This window comes from Rousettus aegyptiacus, unplaced genomic scaffold (genome assembly GCF_014176215.1).
Source record: "Rousettus aegyptiacus isolate mRouAeg1 unplaced genomic scaffold, mRouAeg1.p scaffold_m13_p_8, whole genome shotgun sequence".
NCBI classification, from domain to species: Eukaryota; Metazoa; Chordata; class Mammalia; order Chiroptera; family Pteropodidae; genus Rousettus; species Rousettus aegyptiacus.
Window position 1 is genome coordinate 53,886,347 of NW_023416311.1, and position 15,008 is coordinate 53,901,354.

The window sequence follows — 15,008 nt, forward strand, 5'->3', positions numbered from 1 at the left end:
GAATATTTTATGTTTGAGTTGCTTTTTTAAAAAAATCAATTTAAGTCTCCCCTAGATTTTTTGAAAATTTCCATCAGAAATTCAAAATAGAGTGGCATTTTAAAAAAAAATAAACCAGCAAAGGTTAAGGATATGAAAAATGATATATGTAAGCATACATACATCGCACCCTCTTTTTCACAACTCTTTCTCCATCTCACTAAGCACCTCCTAAAAGTTCCACACATTAGGAAGATAGGTCTTAAAACAGTAATCCATACCCTTCTTCACTCTGCTTCCTGTAGAGATCTTGTGAGGTGAAAGAAAACTAAATTCATTTTATAAGATATAAAAAGCTCAAGATAACACACATTTTTGTGATGCAGACTGTAAATGATATCATCTTTATCCATTTCCTTCCATCAGCACACCCCAACCCCACCATGATAATATGATATATGCTCAAGGCTTTGACTAAGAGATAAATAGCACATTCTTCCAAATCACCATTCTACTATTTTACACATATTGGCCTAAATTTTTTTAAATTGTAGTTAATGTCTCTGGTGTGGGCAAAGGAATCCATATTGCAGAACTCATCACAGAGTAAAGAAGGAGAATCATTTAAGAGGGCTACATACTTTTTCTCATTATGTTCATCTGTGTAGGAAGTGCCATAAAACCCATAGTAAGAGCTAGATATATTTGCTGAGTACTCTATCTTCAAGGTATAATTGTACCCTTCAAGGAGGGCTTCAGGGACAATAATGGCGATTTGTTCATGAAACGGATACTCCAGGACTTCAATTTGTTTTTCTTGGTTCGAAACTGCTGACATAAAGGTCACTCTTGAAATATTATGGCCTGTGCTGTGAAGAATGATATTCCAAGTGGCTTGAAGAGCCTGAAGTGAAATCGTCACAGAACCCTTGAATGTCATTGAGGTTAGGTCTGGGTGGAGGTTAAGTTCATAGCGTAGTGGCATGATGGCAGTGGGAAGCCTGACTTGTGCCCATGGAAACAACTTCCCATTTGTTGCAACTGGCTGAATTAGTTTCATAGATTGGTTTTTCTTATGGCAGCCTTCTTTGGTAAAGGTACATCTGGGCAGTAGATAAATCACCATGATTACAGAAATGGCAACCAAAATGATAAAAGCACAGACCATCATGGTCCTTATAGATGGTACTGAACAAGTCCCATCTGGGCTCTGCCTGTAGCCGGCTACACTGTTCCGAAGGCCTGAGCTTCTGTTCATGAAGGACATGCCCAGCAGCTTTGCAGATGACTCATAATCCTCTTCGTCCTCATCCATCTCATGCTCACCAAGACCCCGCACCAGCAGCCGTGAACCTCGGGGCTCATATTCCACCTCATCAGGCTCTAGAGGATGTAAACATGGCTCTTTGGCTAAATCCACCACGTCTGGTTCTTCCTCAAACATGCTGTTTTCAATCATATTCCGGGGGAGCTGAAGCCGATCTAAATAACCGAAACATAAGAACAAGGCACAGAATTAGAAAGAAAAGCTCATAATAAAATATCTACTAGCAAGACCACATTTAATCTAAGAATTTTTTTTATCATCAAGACTTATTTCCATCTCAGAGCTAATGAATTAAATAAGATGTTTATAATTTTCTGGTACCCATTAAAAACTCAGGCATAAATAAAAGTGTACCACCATCATGAAACAAGAAAGCTAAGTAAACAGGCTAGTATAAAAAAAAAAAGTAGCCGAGATCAAATATTAATTTCCTTAACACACTCCTGCCCAACAACCCAGACCCCTGCCCTGAGCTTTAGAGGGCTCTGCTTTGGCCTGCCTCCAGCCATGCCTGTTCCCATAGCGTGAGGCCTCAAGATCAAAGAGATGTGCCCACCCATAGTCCATGTCCCTCTTCTGGGGTCCTGACACCAGAACTTCAGAATTCCTGCTTTTAGGTCTTTTGTGGGTCTCTGAGCTGAGTCTCATTCTCCCTAGGGAGGACCACAAACTGGTATGCCCGTTTATAGGCTTGAATGATGGTCAAGCAATAGGCTGGGTTGTTTTTTCCCCCTGGAAGAGGGATGTTCCTGTTCCATAGCGAACTGAAAGTGGCAAATAATATAGAAAATTTTCATAATAAGAAATAATAAAAAAATAAGATAAAACTATAATCCAACCTGTTTTTTCATATGTCCAGAGCATTTAGATGTACAACATATTCCCCTCCATAACAACCAAATTATATATGATGTGTATAAATGGATCTTGGGGTGGGGTAGTGGTGGGAGCTTTTACTACAAAGAACCACATTCTCCAACTTGCTAAGAGTCACTGAGAAAAAAAAAAGACTTAAAAGTAGATGTGTAGGATCAGATCAATGTTCTTTAAGAATCATAAAATTTTAGCTTTTAAGGAATCTCAAAAGTTTGGTAATTGAAACTCTCATTAACCTCTCCCTACACAGTACATATTTCTCACCCTCACAACAATTCTATAAAATGGCAAGTAGCATGACTACTTCGGACAAGAGAAAAAAAACAGAAAGGGTTAATTAGCTCTATAGAGTCACAGTTATTGTCACAAAACTGATATTGGAGCCTAGTTCTAAAAATCTGAATCCAAATTTTAGACTCTTTCCACCATTATATTGCAACCCTTTAATCAACTAATTCAATAAAAGATGAGAGCCTATATCTAAATTATTTATTTCTTTTGTACTTGACATGAAGCTGCTAAAAGTATTATTTCACCATCAGCAGAGCAAAACTTATATAAAATTACTTAATATCTAGTTTAACAGAAATGCCATGTATTTTGTGCTATTCAACAAATACTAAATAACTAAACATTGGCAACTCGTAATCCATTAAATTATCGATAAATGTTAAGATAAAAGTTACATTCTTGCTCTGTGGACCAGAGCATCTGCAAAACACTGCAGTTTTTTAGAAGAGCAGACTCTCAGGACCTTCCACTGAATCGGATGATTTACCTGCCCATAAGTTTGAGAAGCACTAGCTTGAGCCTTCTCCACAGTCAGCACTAGACACTCCATTCCTGGGTGTGTTCCAGCCACGCCAAACTCCTATTTCTGAGATCAAGCCTAGCTACTACTTCACGCTATCCTCCACACGTCTACTTTCTCTCTGCTGCCCCTGGCTGCAGTGCCATCATTTCTCCCCTCCCGTCCCAGTCCACCTGGTGAATTATTCCATAATTCAGCTTAACTTGCTACAATGTAAATTTTAAAAAGTTACTATTTTTATTACTTTTTACAAATATTTTTCCCCACTTCATCTCACCTCTTTTTGCTTTGGGGAGCACAGAGACCCCAAAGAGGTTGCTTTTTCCTATTTCTTCTCCATCCTCAATTTCATAAAAGCTATGCTACTTTAAAAGTTTTCTTTGAATAAAACATTTAATCACTTTCTAGGTGTGAGTTTAGCAAGCTGCCATCTATCCATCTCCTGTGACTTATCTGGAAATAGAAGGGTGATAGTTATAACATCCTGCTTTGGAAATTTAGTCTCCTGAACTTCCTACAGTGCCCCAACATCTTGTGACAAAGCTTTGTTTTGTTTTGATGGTTAACTGTGCTTGGGGGTCATTTACTTCATTAACAGAGTAACTATTGTTATAATTGAACTTAAAAAATGTTTTTAACTCTTAATGAACAGTTAATGGTTAGAAATTTTCTGTGCTAGCTTTTACATAACTGGTACAGTGCTGCTATAGATTAGCTGCTCAATTTGCTTTTTCATTTTAAAATGTCTATGCGGCTTTTTATGACTTTTATCTCATACGTGAAAATTATGTTCTCTCAGGCATCTGCCCGTGTGTTTTCTTCAGTGTTAGACCTGATACAGACAACAATGGAATCTGAGCGATATGTTATTTAATACATTTCTAAACTAACTCGAGGTATGATCTCAGCATATTATTTAGAGCATTCCCATCCTTGACTTCTATCACCCTAGAACTTTGTTTTTGTGTTTTTAGATTCCTCAGCTATGCTGTGTTGAATGCCAAGGGGTAATCTACAGTCTGACCATTTTTGCATCTCCTGTCTGCAATTCAGTAACCAAATCGTTGACAAGAGCTTACTTAGTCAGATGCCTGCCAAAATCCAAATAATTTACTTTATTTATCACACAGTCAGATTAATACCTATGTAGAATTTCAATCTTTCATAAATTGAACACATCGACCCATCTGCTATATTTCACTGCACATCAGAAACAAACTTTTATATGTGTGTTCAGTCATATCAAGTTAAACGTATTGAACCAGGAAATATCACTATTATTGTAGGTAGCCCATGAAGATTCAGTGTACTTCAAGCCTATTTAAGAAAATGTTGCTTTGGATTCTCAGGTCAGTACACTACACTTTGATCTTAGTATTAAATTGTAATGTAACACATGACTACCCCTGCTCTCATGGGATTTATCTGTATCGAAAGAAAGGATCCTAAAGAAACAGGAAATTTTCTAAAACCTCTTAAATCCACATATTCAAGCTATCTGTAAGTCAAAAGTAAAGAATGGCTTAGTTGAAATGTTTCAGTTTTAAAAAACATAGGCCCATGTGGTTATAATCTAAGAAAGCTAAAGACATTTCTTTTCATCAGATAACATGAACTGGTGCTCCTTGTGTTGTCTGTGGACCACTGCCAATCTGCAAACTGTTTGCTACTTGTCTGTGACAGGATACACATAGAAAATTAGTATTTAAAGACTACTATATCAATGACAGTAATTTTATGCCTATTGAACTTAATTAAAAAAAATTAAGCTTACATTTTGCATGGGTTTTTTTTTTCATTTCAATTTTCCAATGATTCATTTTTTTCCTACAAAATTTCTGTAACAAATTAAAAATTAAAAACAAGAAATGTTGATTCTTCATCTCAGATAATGTGAAAAGCAATGTTTGGATTGTCACTATAACAGCAATGGAGGTAGATGTAAAGTTCTTAACTATAACAGTAGCAGTGGAAGTGAAAAGGATTACAGGTCATGTTAAAGAGGGAGAATACACAGGAACTGATGGTCCCTTGGACCTGTAGGATAGAAAGACAGAGGGAAGTCAATTCCCTATACATGTCTGGCTTTGATAACTGGAAGAAGGAATGCCATTCATTGAGACTGAGAATATATATTTTCATATTCTATTTATTTTTTTGGGGGGGAGGGTAGGGAGTAGTGAGAACAGAGTTATGAGATGGCATTTGGTATGAGATATGACAAATTTAATATATATCTGTCAGATAGCCAGGTGAAAAAGTTTGATTAATAGCATGTTATAAAGTCAGACAAAGATTTAGACAGAGGTTGACATCCTGGCTCTTTCACTGACTGCTTGATCTCAAACAGGTTATCAAACATGCCTTAGCTTCAATTTCCTCACCTATAAATGTGGAAAACATTACCATTTTGTAAGACTGTTATAAAGATTATATTGTGAGTCTGGACTTAAAAGAGGGATATGGGTGGTAGATTCAGATTTTGAATTCACCTACTATTTAAGTACATGATCATTAAAATCATGCAGATGTGAGAGACTACCAAAAAGGAGATAAGGGTCCCATAGCATCAGCGCTAAAGGGGGTGGGCAGAGGAAGAGGGGCAGGAAAGGAGAATAAGACAAATGTCCCAGAGGAAGGATAATCTGGACAGTAACAACCCAGAGAGCAAAGGAAGAATTTTATGAAGAAAGAAGTAGTCAGCATTTAACGTCCTAGAAAGATCAAGTAAATGAGGCCTAGAAAGGCCACTATATTTGGCAATCAGGGAATTAGTGACTTTTATGAGGTGGAGTAACAGGAACAGAAGCCTGACTTTAGTGTCCCAAAGAAAAAATGAAAAGTTAACATGGGAATACAAGGGCTATAGACTATTCTTTCAAGGTATACAGTTATGTCTCAAGAGAAAAGCAAAGGGTCAAATTAAAAGATAATATGACATAAAGAAGAGTTAAATCTTTTTGGTTTTTGTTTGTTCATTTGTTTGTGTTTAAGATGGGAATAATTTAAGCATGTGCTGATTTGAGGAAGGAAAAGTAAAGAATGACAAAATGTGCAGGTGGAGAAGTTGACCAGAGAAAATACTGCATCCCAGAGAGAGAGGGAGACATCATGAGAACTCCAGTAGAAATATTAACCTCGATGGGAGCCAGGCACTCTCCTCTTCCAAGCCTGGAAGACTGGGAGGTAAGGTAGGGAAGAAGCACGTATATGAGCATGGCAAGTGAGGGTGTGAACAGCAGAGAGCCTCCATTTTCTCTGTGACAGAGAAAGCCAGGCCATCGGCCCAGAGCCAGAGGTAATTGTGGGGAAGGTATAGGTGACTTGAGGAGAAAAATATGAATATATGCTATGAAAGAGGGCTAGGGAGGGGTGACCCAAGGACAAAGTATGGCTGAGAAGTTTAGTAACAAGTCCAGTGGAATATGTCTGGCCACTAGTTTCCATGTGTCTAGCAGTGCTTACCAGCCCAGATCTAAAATAAGAGAAAGCATGTTACATGTATTTTACCACAATTAAAAATAAAAAATAAATGAATAAATTAAAAAAAAAAAAAAACACGTCGAGAAAGCAGATGGTCAATCCAGGTTTGAATATGTAGGGAGGCTGTTCTGAGAAGCTAAGGGGAAAATGCGTAGAGAGTACTGGCAAGAGAAGAAGTGATTAACTGAGTTCGATTTTAAAAAATGACAAAAAGTAAAGTTATGGCAAACAGAGTGAACAACTCGAATTAAAAGGAACAAACTTCCTACCGACTTAAATCCCTTTAAACTATCATCACATTTTCTGAGGAAATGAAATGAAATGAAATGGGGTGTATTTCCAAATCAACAAGCTGCAACAACTTTAAAAGAATAGGCCTAATCAAAATAAGCTTCTTGGGCAGATATGAAATTTACTAAATTCTATTAAATAATATAACAATTTGTTATATTTAAGTTAGGCCCTAAAAATGAAGAATTACTCTTCTGAGGCCCTTATCACACATTTAAACGAAGCTAGAAACTCCAAGCATGAGACAGCATTCACATCTTCTAGATCATTTCCAAATGGAAACTCCATTAAATTTCTGAAATGATGGCTAATTATCAAATAAAGTAACTATTTCCCTATGAGCAATCCTCTTCCATCAAAAAGAGATTTTATTTTTAAAAAGTTTAAGCTTAAAAATAAAAGACTAGAATTTAGAACAAAAAAGTGATTTTCTGAACAGCTCTAATCTGATAAAATATGATCCACCCCATCATCCCGATGTTCATGCTAAGTTAAAAATTTAGATATCACTATATAAACTGATAAGGATACCTAAATCTAAAAGGCAGTATAAGAGAGAAAAAGTTCTGAAGATGTCCTAGTGGTCCCTTTTCCTGACACGTCCTACTTCCTTACATCTCAATGTATGAGCAGTGTCATAAAACACAAAGACAAAGTCTTACGTGCATTCCTACTTTTACCCCTGATATACAGTGCTTTTTTACAAACCACATGTAATTTTCCAGTTGACGGGCCCAAGGTCATAATCCGGGATGTAGGATCCAAGCAAGGTCATTCTCTCTTCTGTTCCCCTCTCCCCTCTTGTCTCTCTTGTGAAGAGAGAAGAGAGCAGTAAATGGATGACTGGGAGTGGGAAGTGGGAAGATGAGGGAGAAATGATTCAGTTCATAGAGCACTATAAGCTCACTTTACTCTATTTAGTTATAAAAGAATCTAAGATATATTTATTTTTCCCTTTCACAAACCCCCTAAAGTTCACTTTGACACATATAAAAATGCTGTGGGAGACTTTCACTTCCAAAATGACAGAGTAATTGGTACCAGACAACTATTACAACTATTAAAATGATGCAACTATTTTCAGCTACTGGATAACACAGCAAGAATGTGACCTCTAAGCGCAAGAAAAGGTGAGCTCACATTTGCTCTGGTTCTCTCCTTAAGACAATTTCCTAATTGTAGTACAGTGAGCTGGGGTCCAAGGAGAGCAGGGCTGGTAGGCAGAGACAGGGCACCAGAGAGAAGGAAAATGTTCAAAGAAGAGACAATAAAAGTTTGTACAAGAGTTCCCTGAGAGTCCTTAACCAGTGCTGGACATAACTACAGGAGGCTTACAAAAGAGTGGTTGTAACAAAGTTAATATGGAATAGAAAGGCTAGCGGTTGAGCAATATAAGGAAACATTGGCAGTCTAACGCAGCCTGAACAGAAACTCACTAACACTCTAGACATCAACTTGCAGCACAAAGGCTTCACTTTAGGAGCAAAAGCACAACCAGGAATAAAGTCTGCTTGAGACCCTCACTAGGTAAGTCTAAAACCAAGTCCTATTAAAATTCATAGGGGATATAGAATTTGGAGGATGGGTCTTACTAAGTTAGAGGGGTCTGAGGAAAAACCTTGAGCTCTCCCCAGATCTGCCCTAACAAAGTATAAAACTAAGCCCACAAAGGCAACAGCCAGTAACTAAACTCAACATATATCATCAACACTCTCCAATACACAATAAAAAATTACTAGACACTCAATGAAACAAGAAAATGTGAACCATAGGAAAAAATAAGTCATTAGAAACTGACTTTAAGTTGACCCAGATGTTACATTTAGTAGAAACTTTGGAGCAGCTATCATAAAAATGTCTCAAAGAGTAAAGGAAATGTGTTACAACAACAACTACAACAACAAAGGAGAATCTATGAACAGATGGGAATCTCAGCAGAGAAACTGAAACTATAAAAAAGAACCGAAGGGGAGAAAAACATGAAAATTCTAGGACCGAAAGGTTTGATAACTAAAATGGAAAAAGTCACTGAATGGATTTAAACTAGAGATAGCAGAAGAAAGAGTCCATGAATTTGACAGATCACTAGCAATTAACAATTTCAGGAACAAAGAGAAAAACAGAATTAAAGAAAAATGATCACAACATCAGATATTTGTGAGACAATATGAATGGTCTAACATATATGTAACAGAGCTCCGGGAGGCTGAGAATAGGCAGAAAAAATGTTTGAAGAAATAACAGTTAAAATTTTATTAAGTTTGTTGAAAACACTATTTACCAGATCTAAAAAGCTCATCAAACTCCAAAAACGATACAAAGAAAATCATACCTGGCTACATCATGGTCAAACCATTGAAGACCAAAGATAAAGAGAAAATCTACAAGGGACTGAAAACAATGTTACATGTAGGAGAAAAAACAATGAAAACAAACAAACAAACAAACAATAAACCACCAACGTCTCATCGCAACACTGGGGGCCAGAAGATGACAGGCAACATTTTTAAGAGGCTTGAAAAAAAAACTGTCAGCTCTGAATTCTATATCTAGTGAAAACACCCTTCCGAAAACAAGATAAATACATTTTCAAATAAATAAAAGCTGACAAAAGTAATCTCAAGCAGACGAGCACTATAAGAAATTATATATAAAGGAGGTTCTTCAGGCTAGGGGGTAAATGATACCAGACAGAAATTCAAATCTTCAGGAAAGAAAGAATAATATCAGAAATGATAAATAAGTTGTTAAAAATAAAAGTTTGTATCCTTTAATCTTCTTAAAATTTCCTTAAAAGACTATATTTTAAAACTACTTGCTTAAAGTGAGAATGTTAGCAGTTTTTAACATATATAGAAATAAAAGACATGACAAGAACACAAAGAATGAAGAGGGTAAATAGGGAAGTTACATTAAATTATATTTGTGAATTGAGACGGAAATGGTTAAGTATAAAGTGAAAAGTAGGAAGTGTGAAGTAGAAAGTGAGAAGGGTCAAATGTAAAATGTGAAATGGTACAACACTGACTATAAACAGACTTTAATAAGATAAGAATGCCTATTATTAGCTCTAGAGCAATCAATGAAAAAGTAATTTAAAAGATGGATAGCTAAGAAGCCAAAAGAGGAAATAAAATGACGTACTAAAAAAATACCCAAAGAACCTTCAGAGGAATAGAGAAACAAACAAAAAAGAATGAAAATAATGGCAAAATTATAGACTTAAACCCAACTGCACAAATAATTACATTAACCGTAAGTGAATTAAATATTCCAACTAAAGGGTAGAAGTTGTCACATTGGATTTAAAAAAGCCAGATTCAACTATATACTGTCTATAAGAGATATATTTTAAATTTAAATACACAAATAGGTTAACGAAGTAGAATGAAACAAGAAATTCATCAGGATATCAATCTTAAATATGTGTGTACCTAATAATAGAGCTTCGAAATACATAAAACAGAAAATGGCAAAACACAAGAGAGAAATAGAAACATACACAATCATAACTGAAGATTTTATCATCTTTCTCTTCATAATTGATAGAACAACTAGACAACAAATAAGTAAAGCCATATAATATCTGAAATACTATCAACCAATTTGGCCTAACTGAAATTTATAGAACATTATACAAACAATTGCAAAACACATATGGAACATTCATACATATATGCTAGGCCATAATATAAACTCAATAAACTTCAAAAGACTAAAATAGATTTTTTAAAGCCTATATTCTTTGACCACAATGGAAACAATTAAAAGACTAACAGTAATATATTATCTAGACAATCTCTAGATTTTTGGAAATATAAAATAAACTTCTTAATAATCCATGAGTCAGAGAACAAACTACAAGGGATGTAGATAATACTTGAAATAAATAATAATAAAAGCATAACATATCAAAATTTGAGAGAAATTTGCTGCTTTAATTTTATGTATTAGAAAAAAGGCTTAAGATAAACAATATAAGTTTCCACCCTAGGAAGCTAGAGAAGAATAGCAAATCAAGCCTAAGTAAGTAGAAGAAATAAAAGAACAGAACAAAAATCAATGAAATGGAAAAGAGAGAAACAACAGATATTAACAAAGTAAAAAATGCTGCTGGAAGGCAGGAAAGCAGTGTTATTGGCTCTAAATCATATTCTCCTAGAAAATGGCCTAAAAATCCACATATAAAATCCTAGCAGATTTCCAAGATCAATTTTTCACTTCTCCAAAAGTCTAGTTAGGTTCATGAAAGAGACAAATCAGAATTGGGTCCCTGGCTAGAGACAGAGATCCTTTTCAAAAAGCCCAATAGTCTTATGTCTGTCTCTCTTTCAAGAATATCTGGCAAACACAAAATCATCTAGCCAGTAATAATGCTAATTATACACAAATTTAGAATATACTTATGTTCTCCCCCTACTCTTAAATAAAAAGCTAGGGAAATGGGTTTTGTTTTGTTCTTTTTATAAATTCAAGTATTTAAAATGAATCAGAGAGCTACTATATAAAGGAAACTTCTTACGATCTCTTCAAAAGTATTCTTAAGCAAAAAATCTTTACCTAACTCATCTATTTCTATATTTAGATTTTTGCATTTTTTTCTTAAAAAGGGAAACCCTTTTTTAAGTGTGCTTTTCAAACTTTAACTGAGTACTTCTCAATAGAAAAATCCAAAAGAAAAACAAAGGCTTTATTTTAAAGCATTTGACTTGAAGTGCTTACTTTATAACTCTGAGGCTCATTTTACAAAAATATAACCACCCTGCAGTAGTTCAGGTTACAATTATATGAAACCAATCTCTATAGCTAGCATCTTTGTTCTGAATCTCAGTGACCCAATGGCCAAACCTATATATAAACTGACTAAATCAGTCCTTGGCTCTCAGCCACATTTCCACAAATCCCTAAAGCACACACAACCAAGCACAGTGCTTTCTCTGCCTCTAAAGACACATATGTTGTAAACATCTCTGTTTCTCTCAAGCATGCATGGCTGTTGTGACCACTTCATCACTGTACCTTTATCCCACCCTTTTCACTCTCCTCCACCCACAGGCTTGTCTTTTCTCCCTCGTTATTATACTACTCCAACATAATCTTCTCAAACTCCTTGTTTCTTTCACCTTATTAAAATCAATTCAACTATTAATGGAAAAAAATGTCCTACTCTGGCCCTTTCCTCTACTCTCTCTAAAAGAGTACTCCATAAACATTTAGATGCCTGTTGTTGCCTTAGGATGAAAAGGTTAGAAGGACTGCAGTAAAGAAATGCTTAGATAGGCCCTGAAAAAAATAACCCAGTGAGACTTCCACAGATATTATTATTATTCCCCCTATAGTAACTCCTTGGATAATCTAGGAAAAGCAACTTGATTCATAGTAAACTTGACATAATCTAGTCATCATTCTAAAGTAATTCAGTTGGAAAATTATCCAGTACAGGGTTGCTTCTCGGTAGCCACTGTCCAGAGTTGTGTTTATAATTAGCCTGTACAGTGTTAATTATGCTGGCCACCCTGCCAATGTTCTACAGAAACTACAGGGAGAGATCAAAACAATCATTCCCGAATTATGAGTCACCTCACTCTCTTCACACTACACAGCACTGGCAGCCTCTCAAACCTGGAAAATGGAAGTTGTGCCTACCACAAGCTTACACAGGCTTTCACTTTTAGAATGAAATACTGAGTTCCAAAGCCTGCTGCATATACTTTTCTAGAATGATGAGCACATTTAATCCTGTTAACTTTTTGTTTATTAAAGAATTACAAGCTGAAGGAGAGAAGGTTTAGGAAAATTTCAAGGCCAGATTTACTCTTAGAGGGAAGAAAATTTCTACATAAGTAAACCACGATTATAAATTTTGCTTGACACTTAGATAACTCCTCCAGACAGGCTCTTATCTCATTCCTCTTTGTATCCCTGGTGCCTAGCAGGGAAGAAGCCTGCAATAAATGCTGAAAGTAGAAATATCTAATATATTAAAATGAAGTATTAATTAATGAAAGTTACCTCCACGTCTGCTCATAAACTCTTAAGAGGGCTGCATCCAGGTTTACTAAAGCTTATAATAAGATAGAATTAATAAGCTACCTATGAGGTTCCCAAGGTCCTTCTAACACCTGCTGTGGGGCGGGGCTCAGTAGCACCCCTGTGGTTACAGGCTCTGAGCCATTGCATTTCATTTCTACTGGTCACTGATTCTTTACACTTCTTACTCCATTTCCTTTTCTCTCTTTAAAGTCAGTGTGTAATTTAAATCCACTATGGTTTAGAAGGCATAAAGTATAGTAAACAGAAAACTGGGGATTCTAGTTCAGGCTCTATCACTTAAGTTGTGTGTTGGAATCTCAGTTTCCTCACTGGTAAAATTGGAATAAGTGCCCTATCTGCTTAGATTATCATAGGTGTCAAATAAGATAAGTGGGTCATGATACTCTGCAAACTGTGAAGTGCTATGCTAAAAAAGATTCTGTTGCTAATATATTAAATAATTAGGGTAGGAGCTTCAAAATAATAAGCAAATAAACGCAGCTTTTACATTTCAGCCAAGCACATTAATATTTCTTTTTAAGATCCATGAGTACAATTTCCTCCCTCACAATTTTTACTATAAAATACGATGCTTAACTATTGCTCACAGGATTTATCACTAGATAAATTCATAAAATAAGAAGAGTGCAGAAACCTCATTTTGTCTTCTGTGCCATAAATATCAATGATAACATAAGCAACAAATGGCCTCTTGATTTCTTTTATGATAAGCAACGGTAGTGTCCATGCACGATTTCAGCCAGCGTGGAGCAGAGGAACTTTAGACAATACTATGTTTCACAGAGTTTAATACACAAGCTTTATGTTTTAAGTCATCTGATTTCTAAGAAATTTGTCAAATGGCCTCCCCGATTATAAAAACATTGCAACTATTCCCAAAATATCCTTAGAAATTAAGTGTATCTGAAAGCCAAACTCATTTGCTATAATTGCACTTACACAATAAAACTTATTCAATGACAGCTAAAATATGTAAGGAGGCAATTTACATAATGCTAAACATTTTCTGGTTGAAATAACCTAAAAGGCATCATTACATAGACATCAATACTACTTTCACAAACTAAAGCATTCAGTCAATAAAATTTCCACCATGCTCAAATTCTACACTGCATTATATTTACTAATCATAGCTGCTATTTTCTATGCAGTTTTGTAGTCCTGTGAGTAAATCAACATTTTAGTACTGAAGGGAAAATGGAAAAAAGATAAACTACTTTTTAGTTTAATGCTGCAGCAACTGAAGCACATTATCTTAAATATCTATCAAGAAGAACATTGAAGGAAACATTCTACTAGAGAATGCCAATGACCAAGGAGAGTATCAAGCAGAAACGAGAATTATCTTGCACATAAAGAATCCTGTCAGGAAACGCATCAGATATAGAATTTAATGTCAAGGATCAAGGGAAAGGACAAATAAATAGCTGTATTTTAAAAACAAACCTTAATTTGTAAAATAAGAAAAGAAAAAAGAGCAGTCATTTCCTTCAGTAAAGGAAATGTTTTACCTCAACAAACAGGATGGATGTTCTTTTAACCTATATCCACTTTACGAACCTCCAAATTAACCAATGTTCTCCATCCCCTCTGTAAGACATTTTCATACGCTAAGTTCCAGTGAATGCCTACAGCTAAAGGGTTACTCTGTAGAAGTTCCAAGTACTTATACTCTCAGCAAAGTAGTTGTATTCTTACCAATAATTAGTTGTCTGTTCTTAAACCAATTTATGCTAGTTAAAATGCAACTGTAGTTATGTAATAAGTATTGTATTTAAAGAAAAAATACAAAAAATAGTTTCTATGAAAATTGAGTTATACATCAGAAAAGATCCTACAGAAGTGAGACTCCAAAATAACACTTCTGCCAAATTAAGTATTAGCAAGGAAAACAAAAAGACTGGGATACAGGTCCTAAAAGGAGTTTTGCACCCAGGCTTTGAAGTGCGTAAGTTCTCAAACTACTTGGAAAAAAAAAAAGGACCTTGAAATTTTGGTTGCATCATGGAAAGCACATTATCACATATGCGATGTAGAACTCTAATCAGTAAACCAATATGGAAAATAAAAGCTTTAGTAGATAAGATGATATTAGCAATTAAGTTTACACATTTTGACTTGAAACGCTAGAGGAATGTACTTTTCTTTATGGTTTCCATTTTTAACTAGGTTTTAAAAATCATTCAT

At 35.3% G+C, this 15,008-nt stretch overlaps 1 protein-coding gene across 1 annotated transcript in view; it reads right to left on the reverse strand.

The window, feature by feature from the left end:
• The window catches only part of LOC107518277 (leucyl and cystinyl aminopeptidase), an 87,615-nt gene that overhangs the window by 53,615 nt on the left and 18,992 nt on the right, over nt 1-15,008 (reverse strand). Inside the window, exon 2 of the mRNA XM_016159775.2 lies at nt 621-1,461. Coding sequence (XP_016015261.2) covers nt 621-1,461 — 841 coding nt within the window. The remainder of the gene's footprint in view (nt 1-620; nt 1,462-15,008) is intronic.